Source organism: Acinonyx jubatus, chromosome A1 (assembly GCF_027475565.1).
Source record: "Acinonyx jubatus isolate Ajub_Pintada_27869175 chromosome A1, VMU_Ajub_asm_v1.0, whole genome shotgun sequence".
Classification (NCBI taxonomy): domain Eukaryota; kingdom Metazoa; phylum Chordata; class Mammalia; order Carnivora; family Felidae; genus Acinonyx; species Acinonyx jubatus.
The window spans coordinates 92,180,889-92,200,606 of NC_069380.1; the positions used below are offsets into that span (position 1 = coordinate 92,180,889).

Here is a 19,718-nt window from a genome sequence, read left to right on the forward strand (position 1 = left end):
ACCTCTTCAGTGTCTCAGATCTTTATGTCGATCGTGCTTTGTTAAGAGGCCTTGTCTCACAACTAAAGACTGTATGGGACATGAGTGTCCCTGCCACCCCTCTCTTGTGCAGCACACACCCACACCAGGGGAATGTGTTCCCTATTTTAGGCAGGTGCTTGATGAAAAATACAGAGAGCCCCAATATCATGAAAGAGTTGTCATCTAAAGCTTATTTCAAAGGGTCTTGTTTTAAAAAATTGTTTTAATGCTTATTTTTGAAAGAGAGAGAGAGCATGAGTGAGGAAGGGGCAGAGAGTGAGAGAGAGAGAGAGAGAGAGAAGGAGACACAGAATCCAAAGCAGGCTCCAGGCTCTGAACTGTCAGCACAGAGCCTGATGCGGGGTTCAAACCTACCAACCATGAGATTGTGACCTGAGCTGAAGTCGGACGCCTAACCGACTGAGCCACCCAGGCGCCCCTAAGCGTCTTGTTTAAAATAAAAACCACATTCGCCCATGGAGGTCTTATTACACAGGCCCAGCATGCCCCCAGAGTAGGTCACAGAGCCCATTAGCTCATGTTGCAGCTGAAGTATAGCACCAATTGCATCACAGATGAGGGTGAATGCACTCATCTGTCTTCCTGGAAAGCTAGGAATGCACTTGACCTCTATTTTGGCAATGACAGCCTCTCGACCTGGCCATTCTGGGAAGAGGAGATTCTACAGCTGGGTCCTGGTGGCAGTTCACTAGGGTGGAATGGTGGAGATTTCTAGCCTCCTACCAGCCAAGACTCACGGTGTGCTCTTCGGCAAGGATTGAGCATGGGCAAGCTAGGAGATTATGAGCATGCTTTGGAGAGCAAGAAATGAGGCCAGGAAAACCCTCCCCAGTGGTATCTGAGAGCTGTGAAGGAAAGTGGTCCTTAGGAGACGTTGGGTGAAGAGCCAAGAATACCCGTGGTGACCAGAGTCTGGGGTCTGACTGCCACGGAGACTAGAGGAGGGGCACTCTGCTCCATGACTACATAGCACACGCATCCAGGGCAAGTTCTTCTGGGGTAACAACTCACTTGGCCTCACTGTCGTGTGCATGGCGGATAGCAGTGTCTCCATGATGGGCCAGCATTACTGTTCAGTGCTGCTAATTCAAATAAACACTATAGGATATCTTTTTTTAAGGTTTGTTTATTTTTGAGAGAGAGCGCGAACGTGCAAGCAGGGGAGGGGCAGAGAGAGAAGGGGACAGAGGATCTGAAGCAGGCCCCACGCTGACAGCAGCGAGCCTTACGCAGGGCTCGAACTCAGAAACCGAGAGATCATGACCTGAGCCAAAGTTGGATGCTCAACCGACTGAGCCACCCAGGTGCCCCCATAGGATATATATTTCTGATATAAAAACGCTCCTCCTCCTCCACACCACAAAAATCTTGATACCTCAAAGACTAATTAGGATAAACTATATCCCTCCCTCTCTTTTTGACTGCAAGCTTTTCGTGTGTAACTAGTGAGGCAGTGATTTCTATCAAGCTCCGGTTCTGGGCAGGGACTGTGCAATCAGTGGCACATTTGTGTCTTCAAGGAAGCCAGCTAGAGCAGGACCTTCAGGTAGACAGTCTCAGTAATGTCCTGTGGGGGAGGAATACAGAGGATGCTGAGGGCATGCAGGGGAGGGGCTGGGAGAAGAGCAGAGAGAAAAGGCTCCACCTGCATTTAATTTGAAGGATGACTAGGAGTTGGCTCATCACAGAAATAAAGGTAGCAAAGGGAACAGCATGGCTCCTCCTACTGGAAGGGTGCGGGGAGAGATTACAGATTGCATGCAGTACCACATACGGTCCCATTAAGTTGGGCACATCAGCAGGCGTCAAGGAATGAGGAACCACGAGAAAGGCATGGGCAGAGTTCAGAAAGAAATATGCATTTGTCAGTTTCTACCAGTGAAAAAAGCGCTTGTCCTGTTTTATAGCTTCCCTTTCAGACTGTTTTTCAAGTTGAGGAACGTCCTGATGTCTGTCAGATTGCTCAGGGACACCTCAATTTTATTGACACATAATAGTGAGATTTGAAAACCTTCCGGTAGATCAGTTTATGGAAGCTACTTAGTGACTTCGCTGGATTGGATCAAATTGCCCTTGGCAGCCATACTGCAGATGAATTATAAAGGACCGGCTCTGTTTGCTGTTTTGCAGGTACCATGATCAACAGGATGTTACTAGCAACTTCCTCGGAGCAATGTGGTTGATATCAATAACTTTTCTCTCCATTGGTTATGGTGACATGGTACCTAACACATACTGTGGGAAAGGAGTCTGTTTGCTTACTGGAATTATGGTAAGTGTCTTTTTACTTTGTTTCTTTTACTTATCCTCTTAGACCATGAAGGCATGAAGGTGCACAGTGTGATTTGATTGCAAGCTACTAGGTTTCCCAACAGCCAGCAGCCAGTATAAATAATCAGTTCTAGGTTGCGAGACAACATGGCTGGTTTTGATCTTCATTCTTAGCCTGATACAGCTCCATGAAGCATCAGTGGCTGTTGGATTGCTTTTTGTGGGGAGAGGCACTTGTTTTGATGAGCAAATCTGGTCTCCAAGCTGCAGCCAGGAAGTTCTTCATTTCAGTCTGGGTCCTCTCATTGTCATAAAAGCGAGGTACACTTTCTCTTCTCTGAAACGCGCTTTCCTTATCTGCAAAATGCGGACCATAACAACCTATCCTGAAGTGTGCTGAAGGGCTGAAAAATTGCATTTTCTCAATCACAGAATTAGATTACAGTTGACCGTCAAGCAACATGGGTTTTGACTGCACGGTCTAAGGATATGCAGATTTTTTTTCCCAATAAATACAGTGTAGTACTGTAAATGTATTTTCTTTTCCTTATGAGTTTCTTTCTTTCTTTCTTTCTTTCTTTCTTTCTTTCTTTCTTTCTTTCTTTCTTTCTTTCTTTCTTTCTTTCTTGGTTTATTTATTTATTTTGCGAGAGGGAGTGAGAGAGCATGAGCAGGGGAGAGGCAGAGAGAGAAAGAGAGAGAGAGAATCCTAGCACAGAGCCTGACGCAAGGCTCAAACTCATGAATAATGATGTCATGACCTAAGGTGAGACCAAGAGTGGGACACTTAACTGACTGAGCCACCCAGATGCCCCTTCCTTATAGTTTTCTTAATAATATTTTCTTTCCTCCATCCCGGGAAAGTTGACTTCTGAGCTCAGGTGTGAAGGGTGAATAGCCAGGCAGTGTGGCAAGAAGGAAGGGCATCCAGGAGGAGGAAATGGTTTATTTGAAGGTAGTGAGTCAAGGGGAGCTTGGTACCTTCGAGCAAGGTCATTGGGCCAGGGGTGAAAAGTGGGACAGTGCCATGGCATGAGGCTGGGACGGGTGGCCAGGTCTTGCGGAACCCTTGAGAAAAGTCTGCTGCCCGTAGCGACATGTCACTGTTCTTCTGTGACGCAGCACAAGTTCCTACGTGATCACTACCCCGTACCCACCCCGATTTGACCAGGACTAATTGGTTCCATGTATTTTAGGTGTATACACACTGGAGGCCAGCAGGTTATCTCAAATTGATGACAATGTAGTATGAACTTTTCAGTGTTTAAGCCAGATATAGCTTCTAATCGATGCACTGTGTTCAGTGACCTGGGTTCTGTCCATTTCTCATCTGCTTTGTGTAGTTTGGCGACAGCAAAAAGTATCATCTTGATGCTTCTTTGATCTTCTGCTTACATGTTGGGCTATGAGAACGAGTACCAGGAGCTCCTAAGCCAGGAAATTCCCAGCATTTCTGATGTTAGGCATCCCTCCCAATGCCCCCACTGTGTCCACCCCCATGCTGGCAGCAGAGGGACAGGATCTCCATGTGAGGGCCTCTGATGGTGGCCAGGGCAACACGCACCCTGCTAGCAGCTGCCTCAGAAGATTGTTCCAAGAGTTCTAACTGGCTGGAAGGACTGAGCTGCCCAGGGCATAGATGGAGTGGGAACATTCTCCCACTTGGTAGTAACCAAACGGGGATTAAGGCAGCTAGATGTGAAAATAAAATCTGGGCCAATTTTAAGGTCATCAGTGGTAACGAGAGGCCCATTTCAAGTCCCAATTGTACAGAATACGATCTGGGGTTATAATTTAACATGGTTTGCTTGTACAAGAAAAATAGTTTTGTGCATTTTAATGAACTTTTTTTTTTTGTTTTTTGTTTTTTTCATTACAACGGGTAGCGCCCATTCTGCTCACTGTTGGATCACTTCCTCCTTTTTCCTCAGAAGAGATAGCATTTTATCATATAGCATAATGCTTTGGGAAATGAAATGTGCATGGGTGTATTTTTGGAGGGCCATAACAAGCCCACGAGGGACATGAATGATGCTATTTATACACACAGAACTGGTAATTACAGAGTCTTTCCCCTTAAGCTTCTTAGAAACAATTTCCTTGGTGTTCCTTTCTGGCAAGATGTCCCCCCCCCCCACTCCTTTATTGTTGAATCAGGTATGACTCAGGGCTTGTGCAAATAGCCTAATATGCAGTGGATCATAGCCAGATTGGAGATAAACCTTGCCTGGATCCTGTGGTACTTGTAGCTTTCCTTGCTTTTTTCTTTGCCCTTCCTGTCTTTCTAGCCTCATCAGACAGCACAAATCTTCTGTTTAGTTGTTTGAACCACTCCTTTGCTTAGATGTCACTGGTGATCCTACTTCACAAAAGAAATGAAGTTATAATCCACTTATAATCTATATGGACACAAATGTGTTGTGTGCACTGAAATTTATAGCGACCTCATTGCCACTGTCTAGATTCATGGTGAAACAGGCCCTCTGTTCTCAGCCTGAGAAGCTCCACTCTATTTCCCTTCTAAGGGACAGATTCCTTCCCTTCCCTTCCCTTCCCTTCCCTTCCCTTCCCTTCCCTTCCCTTCCCTTTTTCCTTCCCTTCTCTTTTTCCTTCCCTTTCCTTTCCTTTTTCCTTCCCTTTCCTTTCCTTCTTCCTTCCCTTCCCTTTCTTTCAACATTTATTTGTTTTTGAGAGACTGAGGGAGACAGAGCCTAAGCAGGGGAGGGGCAAATAGAGAGGGAGACACAGAATCCGAAACAGACTTCAGGCTCTGAGCTGTCAGCACAGAGCCCGGCATGGGGCTCGAACCCACGAACTATGAGATCATGACCTGAGCTGAAGTTGGACGCTCAACCGACTGAGCCACCCAGGCACCCCGGGACAGATTTCTTTCTTAACTGGCCCCACTCAAAATGGTTTACTTGCATGTAGAGAAATTCAGTAATCTTGGACGAGCCTATGTGAAATGCTAGGAGGAATAGGATTGTGTCTGTCCCTAGCCCAGGCAGCCTCCCGTTGAGTCAGGCCCCAGAGCAGTCTCCTGGGGGTGAGTTGGGGAGTTAATTCTATCCCTTGTAAATTTCCCAGGGATCGGCAGTGTATGGCTGGAGGTTTCCTACAAACTTGTACAGTGTTTGCCTGTACAGTGTTTGGCTGGCAGTATAGATACCTAGAAAAAGATCACTTGTTTTCACAGTTCATATAAAAGGTTAGTTTCCTTAAGCTGAAATATGTTTTGTCAGATACTCCCCCCCTCCAAGAGACTTAAATACCAGTTTGTCACCTGGGGATTATCTAAGCCAGATATGGCTTCCTTTTGGGGGGGGGGGGATTTATTTGTCTGTTGCCCCTTGGGCTTTCTGCAATGCATGTTTAGATAAACTGTACAATGTCAGATTTCCCCTGGGCCATCTCTCTCTCTCTCTCTCTCTCTCTCTCTCTCTCTCTCTCCCTCTCTCCATCTGGCCCCTACTAAATTGTGAAAAAGAAATACGATTTACAATACTTCTGAGAGAGGACAGGGCCATCCCTGAATCATCTTGTATATTTTCTCCAAAGTACTGTATTTCTTTGTTTTCTCTTATATTTGAATTTTCTGGTTCTTGTGTTTTGAAATTGATAGAATTTATACCTTTATGTGTTTTTTTTTTTTACTTTGACATAAGGTACAGTCGATCCACATGCTAACATCTAAAACACTTACCCATTTCAAAAATGTACAAATAAAGAAATGAGCACTGCATTTCTTGATAAAGCTAATGAAACGAATGAATTATTTTGTGGCATCATCTTAGATGTTCACATTTCATTGGTTACAAACCCAAAATTAAACCGTGATTTAAAATTTTTAAATAGCTTAATTTGTGTCATGAGTGATATTTTTGGGAGCCAAGGACATTAAGATTAATCTGCAGTGCTCTGGGCAGAAATAAATTGTTAGACAATGAGGAGAGAGAGTTTTCCAGAATATTTCTAAGAGAGTAACAAGTGAACATTTCAAAAAATAACCTCTCCTCACTTGAAATATCAATTGTGAATACAAGCCAATCAGGCAAAACTTTTCTCATAGTTTTTACAACTTCGTTTACAATGTTCTACATAAATGATGATGGAAATGCTAGAATAACGGGATCTCAGATACTGAAACATGTGAAGAGGTATTACACTGTGATAGGTCAGACAAATCACGCAGAAAGTTCCTTTTTTACCAAGACCTACCTGATAGTAAAGCCGAGGAGACAAAGATCTCATTCTCTCTCCTGGATAGTATTTTAAAACCATAAAATCCTAGGATCGTATAATAAGTCACTCATCACCCTTCCAGAGAAAAGCCATGAAGGTTGTAATTCCTTTTTTCTCCTTATTCATCTGTCTTTCCTCTGTGGGGTTGTACCAAGGACCTGAGGATTCATTAGTGTGGATGTCACCATAACCAATGGCATGAACTCTCTCAATGGCTTTATTCTTTTGGTTGAAGGTGGCAGGCAGACAACCTTGTGAGATTGTTGTGTCTTCGCTATTGTCGGCTCGAGCTGGTTTCTCATGATCTCCAACTGGATGCAGAGAAGGGAATTGTTTTGCTTAGCATTTAAAACGTTATCCTGTCTGCCCTTTCATATCTGCACATCTAGACAAAACACATTCTGGAAGCTCTCATCTCCCCTTGCTTATGAATACAGATGATTGTTTCAAGAGGACAATACAACCTCATTGGTGACAGAGTATCTCCTGTCTTATATGAGAATGAAGGTCCTTCGTTCGTTTGCAATTTTCACTTCTCCATTTCTGTGGAATTATGACGTCTCTTGTGGGCCCTTTGTGTAGAATATGGATGACCAGATTTGGGGGCAAAATTACCTTTAAACATGAAGTATCATCTGCCCCATCCTAGGGACACAGGTTGGTGTGTGATAAATGGTCCCCTTGGACTTCCACAGGGTCCCCCCATGGATTCCTCAACTCAAGTGAGTCCCTTTCAGAAGTGTGATTTAGGTTTTGCTCAAACACTTCTGCATTTCATAACAATTGAAAAATCATGGCACCAGTGAATCTTTCAAGTTTTACTTAGGGAACAACAACAATAATATAGTCATTAATTTTTATACCATCTTAGGATGAGAACTTCGGATAATAATCCTGTCAGCATCAATTTACCCCAGGGTTGAGGAGCCTTAATTGAAGGTCCCATGGTGGTTCAGTCAACTGTCAGAGGTCAGCAGTTTTAATCCTGAAGGGTAGGATTACACACTACACTGTCCACTCAGTCTGAGAGTATTCCAAAACATAGCCATAAATTAGCAAGAGCTTATAAGGAAAATGACTGGTATTCAAGAGGGCTAAACCTAAGGTCTGGTTATATTCCTGCTACTTTCTGTCTTTCCATTAAGCGATTTTTCTTTCCCTGCCAATGGATATGGAAATCCCAAGAAACTTGGTACTGCATGTATGAATAAGCAAAATAATAATAATAAAATAAAAACCTAGGATCCTTTATATGTGTCTTACACAATTTGGCATCAGGTGTTTACTATCAAATACTAACTTTGAAGAAGTTTTTAATTTACTTTTCATTTATTTTGGGGGGTCTTTCTGGTGTATTCACTGAATCTCATCAAATAAAGGCTCAGTGTGGAAAGCCTATCTTTAAATTCTTAGGATAGTTCCTATTTTGTGCAGGGTAGCAGGAGGGGTACCACGGGCCTATTCAGCCCTAAGGCTAAATTCCCCACCAATGCCCCCAAGCCGACCTTCATTTCTGCACAAGAAACTTCCTTAAGAAAGATGACCGCTGGTTTCTCTCAAGCACAGGCAAATAGAGGCGGCAGTTGTTGTGACCTTCTAGCTTTTGACTTGTAGATGCCACGGTTCCACCTAAGTTTTCTAAACTATCAGCATTTTTAGTTGGCAAGGCTGGCCTTCCTGTCTCTAAAGTACATGCACTCACACTAGCGCCGTTGCTAATAAGGAGATTTAAACCCGGGGATGAGTCATTGTTGATGACCAGAGTTCTGTGCCACTTTCCAACCATCCAAGTACAAGAATGAGCTGAACAAGTAATTCACTCTGAGGGAGACCTGGGTTTTCCAGGCACTGGTTTTATCCCTGAACTCAAAAAACCACACCCACCTCCCCTCTTCCATTGGATGAGGACATGGTACCTGACCTCTGCCCTCCTATCCGCAAGTACCACCCCGTCTTTGATAAACTCGGGGCATTTCTCTTCAAAATTACCTTGTCATTGATTTTCACGACCCAAGGAGATCATGCAGAATTCCAGTAGGATGTAGCAACAAAGCTGAGTCTTTTAGAGAATTCTATTTGCCAGAACTTTCATGAAAAAATATTTATATCAGACAAGGGCACTAAAATCTATTTATTGTTCTATATACTGAGTCACTCAAGCCCAGGGACAGAAACATGGGCAGTATTTTCAAACACTCATTTTACCTTCCTCTTGGAGGATAAGCTGATATTTTTAAATGAAAAATATTAATCAGGCTTAAAGCTGCTTTATTAATTTGGATGTATCTTAAGGAAAAAGCATGATTTTTTTTTCAAATTAACTATGTTTTGATAAATTTTAATTACCGTTAGTCAAAGAAATTGGCTATCACACTGAAGTTTGAGCTTTTAGGAGTGATTATTAGAACTGCAGGAAGATAATTAATTTAATGCTGGAGTATTTTGAACACTAGCATTTTTTTCATTAGTCCTTCTTGGTGAGGGTGGGGATTCTGGGACTTCTAAAAGAAAATTACACATTTCAGTATTTGCGTTAAATCTTTGGCAGCTGCCTTTTTAAAATCAGAATCAAAACCTTTACCCAAACGTCCTAATAAAGGAATTTCCTTTCTGTACAGGCTTGCATCCTTAAATGGTTAAAAGCTTGCTCCCAAAATGGTTTATCGAAAAGCTTCTCGAAAGTATTTGCAGGATGAGAACAACCAGGTGACCTGAAGTAAAATTATGGGAGTACTTTGAACTTTTCCAACATTGTATGATAAAATTACCTGGGGGAAGATGAACGTCTCTTTTGGGCATCCTGGGGGCCAACATGGCTTACGATTTCTGTGCTCTGATGAGGAAATATAGAGTGGAGAAAAGTACCATATTTTAAATTTTTTAAAGTTTATTTATTTTGAGAGACTGAGTCAGCAGGGGAGGGGCAGAGAGAGAAAGGGAGAGAGAATCCCAAGCAGGCTCCATGCCATCAGCACAGTCTGATGCGGGGCTTGAACTCACAAAGTGTGAAATCATGACCTGAGCTGAAACCAAGAGTCCCACTCTTAAATGACCAAGCCACCGAGGTGCCCTGAAAACTATTGTATTTTATTTTTAAAGTGTGTTTATTTATTTTGAGGGGGTAGGGAAGAGAGACAGAATCCCAAGCAGGCTCCACACTGCAACACAGAGCCTGACGTGGGGCTCGAACCCACGAACCGTGAGATCATGACCTGAGCCAAAACCAAGAGTCGGACGCCCAACTGACTGAGCCACCCAGTGCCCAAAAAGTCCTGTATTTTAATTTGGCAGCAGCTAAGACTCTTCAGGTGTTGGTATTCAACTACTACTTAGGCACTCTGGTCATCATTTGTGTGCTTCACACTGAGCTGACATAGGGAGATGAACATTCATAATTACCTCTTCTATGGACAAGGCCTTTCTCCTTCCTCTTCCTCTCTCTCCCTTGCAACATCTAATTTGTTAGAAGGAAAGAAGATACACCAGCTAAGGAGAGCCTCAAGATTTGCTTTTAATATATTGGCTTCATAAACACTGTGTTCTCTTCATTTAGTTTTTAGGTGCCTGAGCATCTTGAAGGGACAGGCCAATGATCTGTTTAGTTTTTCCATCATAACATAAACGAAATGGGAGAAAAGTAACCAGGATACACTTTCTGACTCTGGTGAAAGGAATATGACTCATCTTGTTAAAGACATACAGGGATCTTCATTTCAGAGAGTAACATATGTTCATCCCAACTGTTTCCACATCCATTGTGATGACGACAACTTTGGAGAAAATGTTGTAAAAGCATGTTTACTCTCATTTGTATTCATTTGATGAAACAGAACGCTCCTGGAAATAGATACTGAGTGGACAGCAGCGTCACACTGTGACTTAAATGACTTAAATGACATTCATGTTGGCAGGGATTTACTTTGGACCTAGAAAGCTTTCGGAGGTGAACCAGCAATTTTGCATATCTCCACATTTATTTTATTTTTGTAAAGTTACTGTTTTGAAACCCAATTCTATACACATGGCATCCTCGTCTGGTTTATTCAGGACCTGGGGACATAGAAGTGTATGGCTTCCCTAATTAAAATGAAAGTAAAGGAGGGGCACATGGGTGGCTCAGTTGGTTAAGCGTCCAACTCTTGATTTCAGCCCAGGTCATGTCTCATGGTTTGTGAGTTCAGGGCCCTCATCAGCGAAGAGCCTGCTTAGGATTCTCTCTGTCCTCTCTCTCTATGCCCCTCCCTCAATCATGCTCATTGTCTCTCTCTCAAAATAAATAAACTAAAAATAAATAAAGGAGTGACTGTATATGAACAGAAAGAGGTTTCCTAAGTGGCTCTTGAAGTGCCATCAAAGGGTACAGCTAGGATAATGGAGTGACATACACAGGTAATAGTTGCAGTAATTCCCAAATTGTCACACTCCCTTGCTTTTGCAGTTTGCAACAGCGATACTCATTTTCATGCACAAGACTTTGGGGGATCTAGAGAACACTCAGCAAGGAATGGGCCAGTAGCAGGAAAAAAGAGAGCCCAAGAATAAACACAAATAAAAATCGACTTTCAAAGGCTCTTGATACCAGTGATTTTCCACTCCTGTTAGGATGTTGATTTCTTTCCAGAAGGATCTCAGCAGTGGCCACCTGCCAGGGGAAAACAATACTCAACTTTGAGTGCCAACTGCCGCTCTCAGATATCTAACAGTGGAAGCCCCTCAGATTTTTACATTTTCTGCTTATTCAGAAAGCATCCCTGCTCTTGAATCTCTTGTAACTCACTGACTGACAAGCACCTGGGAACAGCCTGCAGGTGATCCTATATTTCTCAAGCAAGTGTTGCCCTCCAGTGGGTAGGTATAGACAGCCATCTTGAGTGGCCACAGATTCCATCCGCTGATTGTGATTAGCCCCTTATCAGTACACCAAAACTGTGTACATTTTGTGGCAAACATTTGAAAGTGAACAGAATAGATGGGTATGCTTCCAAAGGCCATTTTTTTTAATTTCAAGTAAGCTGATATACAATATAAGTTTCAGTGTATAACGCAGTGACCTGACATTTCTATACATTAGAAAATGATCCCTGTAGGTCTAGCTACCCTGTCACCCATATAAAGTTACCACAATATTATTTACTGTATTCCCTGGAATGTATTTTCTATCCCTATGATTTATTTTATAATTGCAAGTTTGTTTTCTATATTTATTAGTCTCTTTCTGTGATGTCCGTTTTTTTTTTAAACTCCACATACAAGAGAAACCATATAGTACGTGTCTTTCTCCAACTTCTTTCACTTAGCATAAAACCTTCTAGTTCCATTCATGCTGTTTCCAATGGCAAGATCACATTCTTTATGGCTGAGTAATATTCCATTGTGTAGACATACACAACATTTTTATCAGTTCATCTATTGATAGACACTTAGGTTGCTTCTGTGCCTTGGCTATCTTAAATAATACTGCAATAAACATAGGGATGCATATATCTTTCCAAATTATGGCTTTCATGTCCTTCAGGTAAACACCCAGAAGTGGAATTACTGGATCATATGGCAGTTCTATTTTGAACATTTTTTGAGGAACTGCCATGGTGTTTTCCTCAGTGGTTGTACCAGTTTGCATTCCCACCAACAGTGCACGACGAGGGGTCCTTTTTCTCCACATCTTTGCCAACACTTGTTATTTCCTTTTGGTATCAGCCATTATGACAGGTGTGAGGTGGTATGGATTGGATTTGTATTTCCCTGATGATTAGTGACGTTGAACATCTTTTCATGTGTCTATTGGCCATCTGGATGTCTTCCTAGGAGAAATGTCTGTTTGGGTTCTCTGCCCATTTTTGATCAAGTTATCTGATTTTTCTGGCTATTGAGTGAGTTGTAGGAGTTCTTTACATATTTTGGATATTAACCCCTTATCTGAATACCTATCATTTGCAGATATCTTCTCTGTTAGGTAGGTATGTTGCCTTTTTGTTTTGTTGATGATTTCCTTCACTGTGCAAAAGCTTTTTTAGTTTGATATTGTCCTTTTATTTTTTGCTTCTGTTGCCCGTGCCTGAAGAAACAAATCTAAAATTTACTCCTCAGAGTGATGGCCAAGAGTTTACTGCCTATGTTTTCTCCTAAGACTTCTATGGTTTCAGGTCTAACAGGTAGATCTTTAATTCATTTGCAGTTTATTTCTGTGTATGGTATAAGAAAGTGGTCCAGTTTTCCCAACACCATTTATTGAAAAGACTGTCTTTTCCCCAGTCTTTTATTCTTGTCCCCTTTGATGTAAATTGACCATATAAGCATGGGCTTATGTCTGGGCTGTCTATCCCACTCCATTGATGTATGTGTCTGTTTTTGTGCTAGTACCGTACTGTTTTGATTACCATAGCTTTCCAGTGTAGATTGAGATCAGGGAGCATGCTACCCAGCTGTGTTCTCTGTGGTTCTGTACAAATTTGGGGCTCATTTGTTCTAGTTCTGTGACAAATACCATTGGAATTTTAATAGGGATTGCAATAAATCTGTAGATTGTTAATTCTTCCCATTCATGAGTCTGTTATATCTTTCCATGGATTTGTGTCCTTTTCAGTGTCTTTCATCAGTGTCTTACAGTTTTCAGAGTACAGGTTGCTCGTCTCCTTAAATTTGTTCCCAACTGTGGGTCCTTTCTAAAAATTAAAATTAGGAGCAAATTAGGCATATAATTTTCTCACTTGCTTATTTAAATATTACGTTGTCTTTAAGCATCGCAGAAATAAAATTTTAATACAGCCATAACATATTACGGACACGGGCATGCTAGGAGCAACTACCACTCCTCAATATTAGATCCTGAAGATGAAGACTACCTTATATGGAAGATGCAGAGTTACTTTCATAATGAGTGATTTTCAGACCTATTTGTCATAAGGAAAGCCAGGTTACCTTATGGGAACTTGAGACTCTCCTGGCTAACTAGCCAGTGAGCACGTTACCATTTTTGCGAACATAAAGGTGATGCTATTAAAAACTAGTTCAGGGGTGACTCAGTCGGTTAGGCATCTGACGCTTGATCTCAGCTCAGTTCATGATCTCACGGTGAGATGGAACCCCATATCGGGCTCTGCGCTGGCAATGCGGAGCCGCTTGAGATTCTCTCTCCCACTCAAAATAAATAAATACACTTAAAAAAACTAGTTTAAGAGGATTCAAGTCTGTTGAAAGATCCACAATTGTAACATCATGCTGTTGGGTGTCCCTCTTCACTGGGCTCCTGTGTGGACCCTGCCTTCGTTGCTCTGTGTCCACTGAGACAGTTGGGCAATATCTACTGCCCTGTGGCCCTCTCAGGGGAGTGATTCCTTCTGGAGGGCTGGACTTCCCTTTCACAGGCCTGTCAGGAGCTCTTCAGGCTGTGACAGCTCCTCAGTAGCTCCCCCTTCTCTCCTGGTAAGTCAGTTGTGCCCAGGACCCATGAGGTGGCAGCAACAGCATGACTTTGCCTAGACCGCCTCCTGCCCCCCACCCCCCAAGAGGTGCCCAGCCCTGCCTCCTGGCCCTGTATGTAATCACTGCTCTTACAACCAAGAAGTCCTCACACCTCATGCCCGTGATCATGGAGCAGGAAACTCTAATCCCTGGGGTACCACACAGTGTCTCACATCTCTTCCCAAGAGACCTGCACAGGGGCCTATCATTCAAAACACAGCGCTGCTGATCTTTTGCAAAATAAAGGTAACCCATGCCTTTCTTAGTATTGGTAAGCATCTGAACAGGACGACTATGCCTTATGTTCAACACTTTCTATGTCTCCATTGTCCAGGTTCAAATCACAGAGATCCTCCCATGATCTTGAAGTTGTGCATACACCGAGATAATGCAGCTCTCTCTTTTCATTCCTGGTACATCACAGTCAATTGGGTGGAAGACCTCTGGTCTTATCTTGAGAGAAGATTATGCAGTGTTATTTTTTTAGAGAATAATTGTTATTTCTACTCCATGCATTTATGCTAATTTACTCATCTATTACTTGTTCCTGTTATATTTCCAGACAGACTTGCTCTGTTTTTTAACAAATGTCTGCAATTTCAGCAAGTTGCCCCTTTACCATTTATTTCTTAGTATTAAAATATGTTTGATTCACATATTATGCTTGAGATCTTAAAATACGTGAACTAAGGTTTTGAATCCCAATTTCTGGGCATGCTACTTGTGTTTGTTGACCATGCATTTTTGGTCATAATTATTAAAGCCACTGAATGCTACTTTTTTTTTTTTAATCTCCAGCTTCTTATGTACTTGGTGAAAAACATTTTTTACTGTGGCTGAGACCAAAAATCATAACTTGTTGGGGTTCTCTTCTCTTCTGATTTTCAGGGTGCTGGTTGCACAGCCCTGGTGGTAGCTGTCGTGGCAAGGAAGCTAGAACTTACCAAAGCAGAAAAACACGTGCACAATTTCATGATGGATACTCAGCTGACTAAAAGGGTGAGTTACCACCCCATGGATCTTCAGAGGGAAGATTTTCGTGTGCTTTCCATTGCAGGGGTGGGCAATCGATTTCTGTTTTGACCTCTCAAGCTGAAACAACCTGGTTTAAAGTTAAGGCCTTCTTGGAATCTGTTCCATTTTTTTCCCCCCACATTTTGAGAATAGGCCAGTCGTAACTTTACGTCAGCTAGGAAATAATTGGACAACCTTGGTATTTACTCAAGGATAAACCTAGACCACGTCAGTATAAACAAAGAGGCACACTTAACATTTCAGTTTGCAGGATACAAGAAGGGAGTGATATTAGATTGAATAGGAAGAGGCAGGCTGTCAATGTTATCTAGAAATCTAGAGTGTCATCTAGAGTGATGTAACAATGTTTTACTGAGCTTCTGTGAGCCAGTCTCTGGTCTAAAGACTGGGTGTGCAGGGACAATAAGAAACCACCAGCGACTTGTAGGACTCCAAGGAGCACAGACAGGCCCCTTCTGTGATTTAAAGGCTGTGCAAGAGATGAAGGGCAGCAGAGCCCACTGGGAAAATATGGCAGAAAACGGGAATCACGGTGTTGACACTCTCTCTGTACAAGGCTTGGCTCCCAGTATGTCACCTGTGTAAACTGGTGTCATACGCAGACAACTTTCTGAGAGAGGCACTAGCATTCTGCCCATTTTACAAATGTGGAAGCCAAGACACAGAGAGGTTAGGTAGCTTGCTCAACGTCACTATATCCAAGAGGAAAAAGCTTCTTCTCCCACTCCTGCCAAATGTTTAGCCTCTCTTCCTAGTCACATGAGAGACCAAAATACAAGGTCAGAAATAAAGCTAAAAATCCTTTTTTAGCAGTGTCATGCTGCTAACATAACTCAAAGGAGAATCCAATCAGGCTGTCATCCAAATAGCAAAACACATTGTCATTTGGTAACTTTACCCATAAAGGAATCCATGGCTGGTTCAAGGAGAGTTCCAATTTTCAGTGGTTTTACGCACTTAAAAAAAATTGTTTTTAATGTTTATTTATTTTTGAGATGGGGGGAGGGGCAGAGAGAAAGGGAGACACAGAATCTGAAGCAGGCTCCAGGTTCTGAGTTGTCAACACAGAGCCTGATGTGGGACTCGAACCCACAAGCAGCAAGATCATGACCTGAGCTGAGGTCGGACGCTCAACCGACTGAGCCACCCAGGCACCCCTGTTTTTACTCACTTTTGATTTTGGTTGCATACATAAAAGTAATCGTGGTTCAGTTGGTAAATACTTCCTAATAGCTCTGTCATTTCAATGTGCCTATTTATGTATAAGGACAGTATTTACAAAATGTAAGCATGGATTCCAGTTGCCTTGCTATTTTCTAAGTCTTACCACCAGACACTATTGTGAGACTTTATTGCATTTGGAAGGTCCACATATAGTCTAGGTGATCTCAGCCACTCGATTGCAGATATCATGCTTTTGGCCTGGAGGTGCCCCTTTAGAATGTCTTCTACTCTGCACAGCTTTCTCTCAACTCCGGAATTCGCTCTCCAAACTCATGACCATTGGTGAATGTTACAGAAAAGCACAAGGAGAGCCATAAATTCAGAGCTATTAGTCCACATATAATCCAAAATCGTAACAGATGTTTTGTGGATTTTGGATGCATTTCATACTGTACGGTTCGTATTGAGAGTCAAAAGAACTTTACTTTATCAAAAGAACTCTTCCCAAAAAGTCCCCTGTGTAATCCAAACAATTTTATCATGAAGATCATACCTTATAAATTTCATAAGAATTAACTGAATGCCACACTGAGGTAGAAAATTCCATTAAAACACCATATAGCCCATACATCTGCATGTAAATCTTTTCAGCAACAACACCAAAAGCTGGGACAGGATCACAAATTAGAAGAACCAAGTTAGCACATTGACGCAGATTTCCCCGCATTTCCTAAGCAGGTACTTAGTTTTATCTTAAGAAGGTAAGATGCCATTTCTTTAGATTTACTTTGGGACATCAATGTTCCATATCCTACTTACTGAACAGACTATGATGTTAAAATCTGTGAGATTTGTACAGGTCTCCCAGGTTCAGCTGGGAGCCATTCCAGGTTGGTTTTATAATTTAATTAGTTTAGCTCAAGATCACTCAGCCTCAGCACCATTGACCTTTGGGACTGGATAGTTCTCTGTTGTGCAGATGTCCTTGTACATTGTTGACTGGTTAGCGGCATCCTTGGTAGATGCCAGTAGCATTTTCTCTGATTTGTGACAACCAAAAATGTGTCTCTAGACATGGCTGGGACAAAATTGCCCACAGGATTTGGAGCCTGGGACAGTCCTCATAGTGGGTATTCTTCATATATACTGAATTTATCGTAATCTTCCTGGGAATAAAATGTAATTACTTAACAAAATATATAGCATACCTATTCGAGTTGCAGTTTGCCTAATATTGTTGGAGTTCTGTGTTAACTGCTGAGGATATAGAACTGAAATACCAAACTCCAGGACTCAGGAAATTGTAAGCTTTTCTGGTACTCTTCCTTCAGCAAATCAGATATAAGAACTGTTTTTTGTTTCCTGTACTTGGGGCAGAAAACTTGGCTTGTGTTCTTGCTTTTGTTGCTTGTGACCCCACCCCCCCCCCAAGCCCATTCTTGGCCCCTTTTGGAGGGCTGTGGATCTAGATGACTTCCATTCGTTTTTATGAATGGGACTCATTTCCCCAAGTGGATCATGTTTTCTGATCTTACAGCTCTTCTGTCACAAGTTCTTGTATACTTTAGCTTGACTCATTATCTATAGGGAATCTGTTTATAGAAAGCTTTCTCATAAGAAGTATTATTGTAAATTCAAAATTCACATTCTCCATGATGCTTTATTAATTCTCTTATTTTATTACGCCTCCTTAAAAGTTTAGCTACTTTGCAGTATTACTTCGGACCAAGGCACTCCAAGAAGTCTTGCTGACAGCTTGATTTTTATAGGCAAAATGTCATTAAGTGCAGGTACAAATGTTAAAACGTCATTAGAACCAAACATCAATTTCTCATTTATGATACCCATTTCATTATTATAGTCAATACAATATATGAAAATAATAGCCCTTTTATAGTCCTCTTCAACTTAATGAGTACCATTTACTTGGAACTTGATTCCATTTGGTTATTTATGGAATTTCTAAATGACCCTACTTTTAATTTTAAGTTTTTAAATAAAAATTCTAAAATACCAGAATAGTAGGGTCCTGAGCTCACCTCTTCCTATGGATATACCAAGGCTACAACTACAGATAATGCAACTGACTCTGAAAACAACCTGAACACTAACAGAACAGATCTTCCACAACTGAAGACTTAAAAGAAAAAGGTACATGGAGAAGCAGTGAAGATGGACCTGAGAACCAAATTGCCTGCATGGCGACCCATAGGATGGACGGAGGTCACAGGTACAGGGATCCTACCTAAGGCACAAAAGCAGCAAACATCACATAATGGGACATCCCCTGTTACTGGGGACCTTCAACAGAAAGGTGAGTCCCCATACGTTCAGAATTCAAAAGTTGACAGGGCTTACCTCTGAAAGACATGGGGGCCTACAGGCCTCTGAGACTCTGCTCTTAAAGGGCCAGTGCACTGTATCTCTAAGTCCCTCTCAATCCAACACCCAGCACAGACAACAGACTGGAAAGCACCTAGATTATACATGAAGGAAATTTATTGAATAATTTTAGGGTATGTGCTGGAGAGGCAAGAATGGGTAGGAACTTGTCCAGGAATGGAAGTGCTGGTGGATACAATTTTTTTTTTCTCTCCTGCAGCCTGGGTTGGCCAGACTTTGTAGGAGCCAATTTTGGTACTCTCCATCGTCCTTGCTAGCACTGTTCACCCCACCACACCTGGCGAGCATTCCCCTGAACCAACTACTGCCCCAGGGAGGGGGACCAGCCTCACCTGCCAGTAGGCCCAGAGCAGTCCAGCCCAGGCGCAACAGGAGGGCACATGCAACCCACACAGCAGACACCCCTGAAGTACCTGGTTCTGCTGACCAGGGTGGACTGCACAAGTGGGCCCCACAGGATACCTGACTTCTAAGACCAGGAGACTTAGCTGATCTACCTAATACATTGTAACAAACATGGAGAGTGAGACAAAATGAAGGCACAGAGGAATATGTTCCAAAAGAAAGAGGTCCAGGAAGCACAGAGAACCCCACACAAGATGAATCCAAAGACATCCATACTGCAACACAAAATAATTAAAATGGCAACAGTTAAACAGAGAATCTTAAAAGTAATGAGAGAAAAGCAACTAGTTATGTACAAGGGAAACTCCATAAAGCTATCAGCTGAGTTTTTAGCAGACTCTGCAGGTGAGAAGGGAGTGGCATGTGATCTATTAAAATTGCTGAAGGGAAAAAACCTACAATCAAGAATATTGTACACAGCTAGTTTATTATTCAGAATTGAAGGAGACAGAAAGAGTTTCCCAGACAAACAAAAGCTAAAGGAGTTCATTACCACTCAATCATCCTTAAAAGAAATGTTAAAGGGACTTCTTTAAGTGGGAAAGAAGGGTCTTAACAAAATTATGAAAGGAAAAAATTTCACTGGCAAAAGCATATATGAAGTAAAGGTAGTGCATCAGTCACTTACAAAGCTAGTATGAGGGGAAAAGGCAAAAGTAGTAAAATCAGTTACATTATACAAAAATTAGTTAAGG

At 42.0% G+C, this 19,718-nt stretch overlaps 1 protein-coding gene across 3 annotated transcripts in view; it reads left to right on the forward strand.

Moving 5' to 3' along the window:
* The window catches only part of KCNN2 (potassium calcium-activated channel subfamily N member 2), a 463,206-nt gene that overhangs the window by 425,635 nt on the left and 17,853 nt on the right, over positions 1–19,718 (forward strand). For all 3 annotated transcript variants that reach the window (XM_027076880.2, XM_053219819.1, XM_053219821.1), the window contains 2 exons: positions 2,173–2,314; positions 14,905–15,015. In XM_027076880.2, the coding sequence (XP_026932681.1) occupies positions 2,173–2,314; positions 14,905–15,015 (253 nt within the window). The remainder of the gene's footprint in view (positions 1–2,172; positions 2,315–14,904; positions 15,016–19,718) is intronic.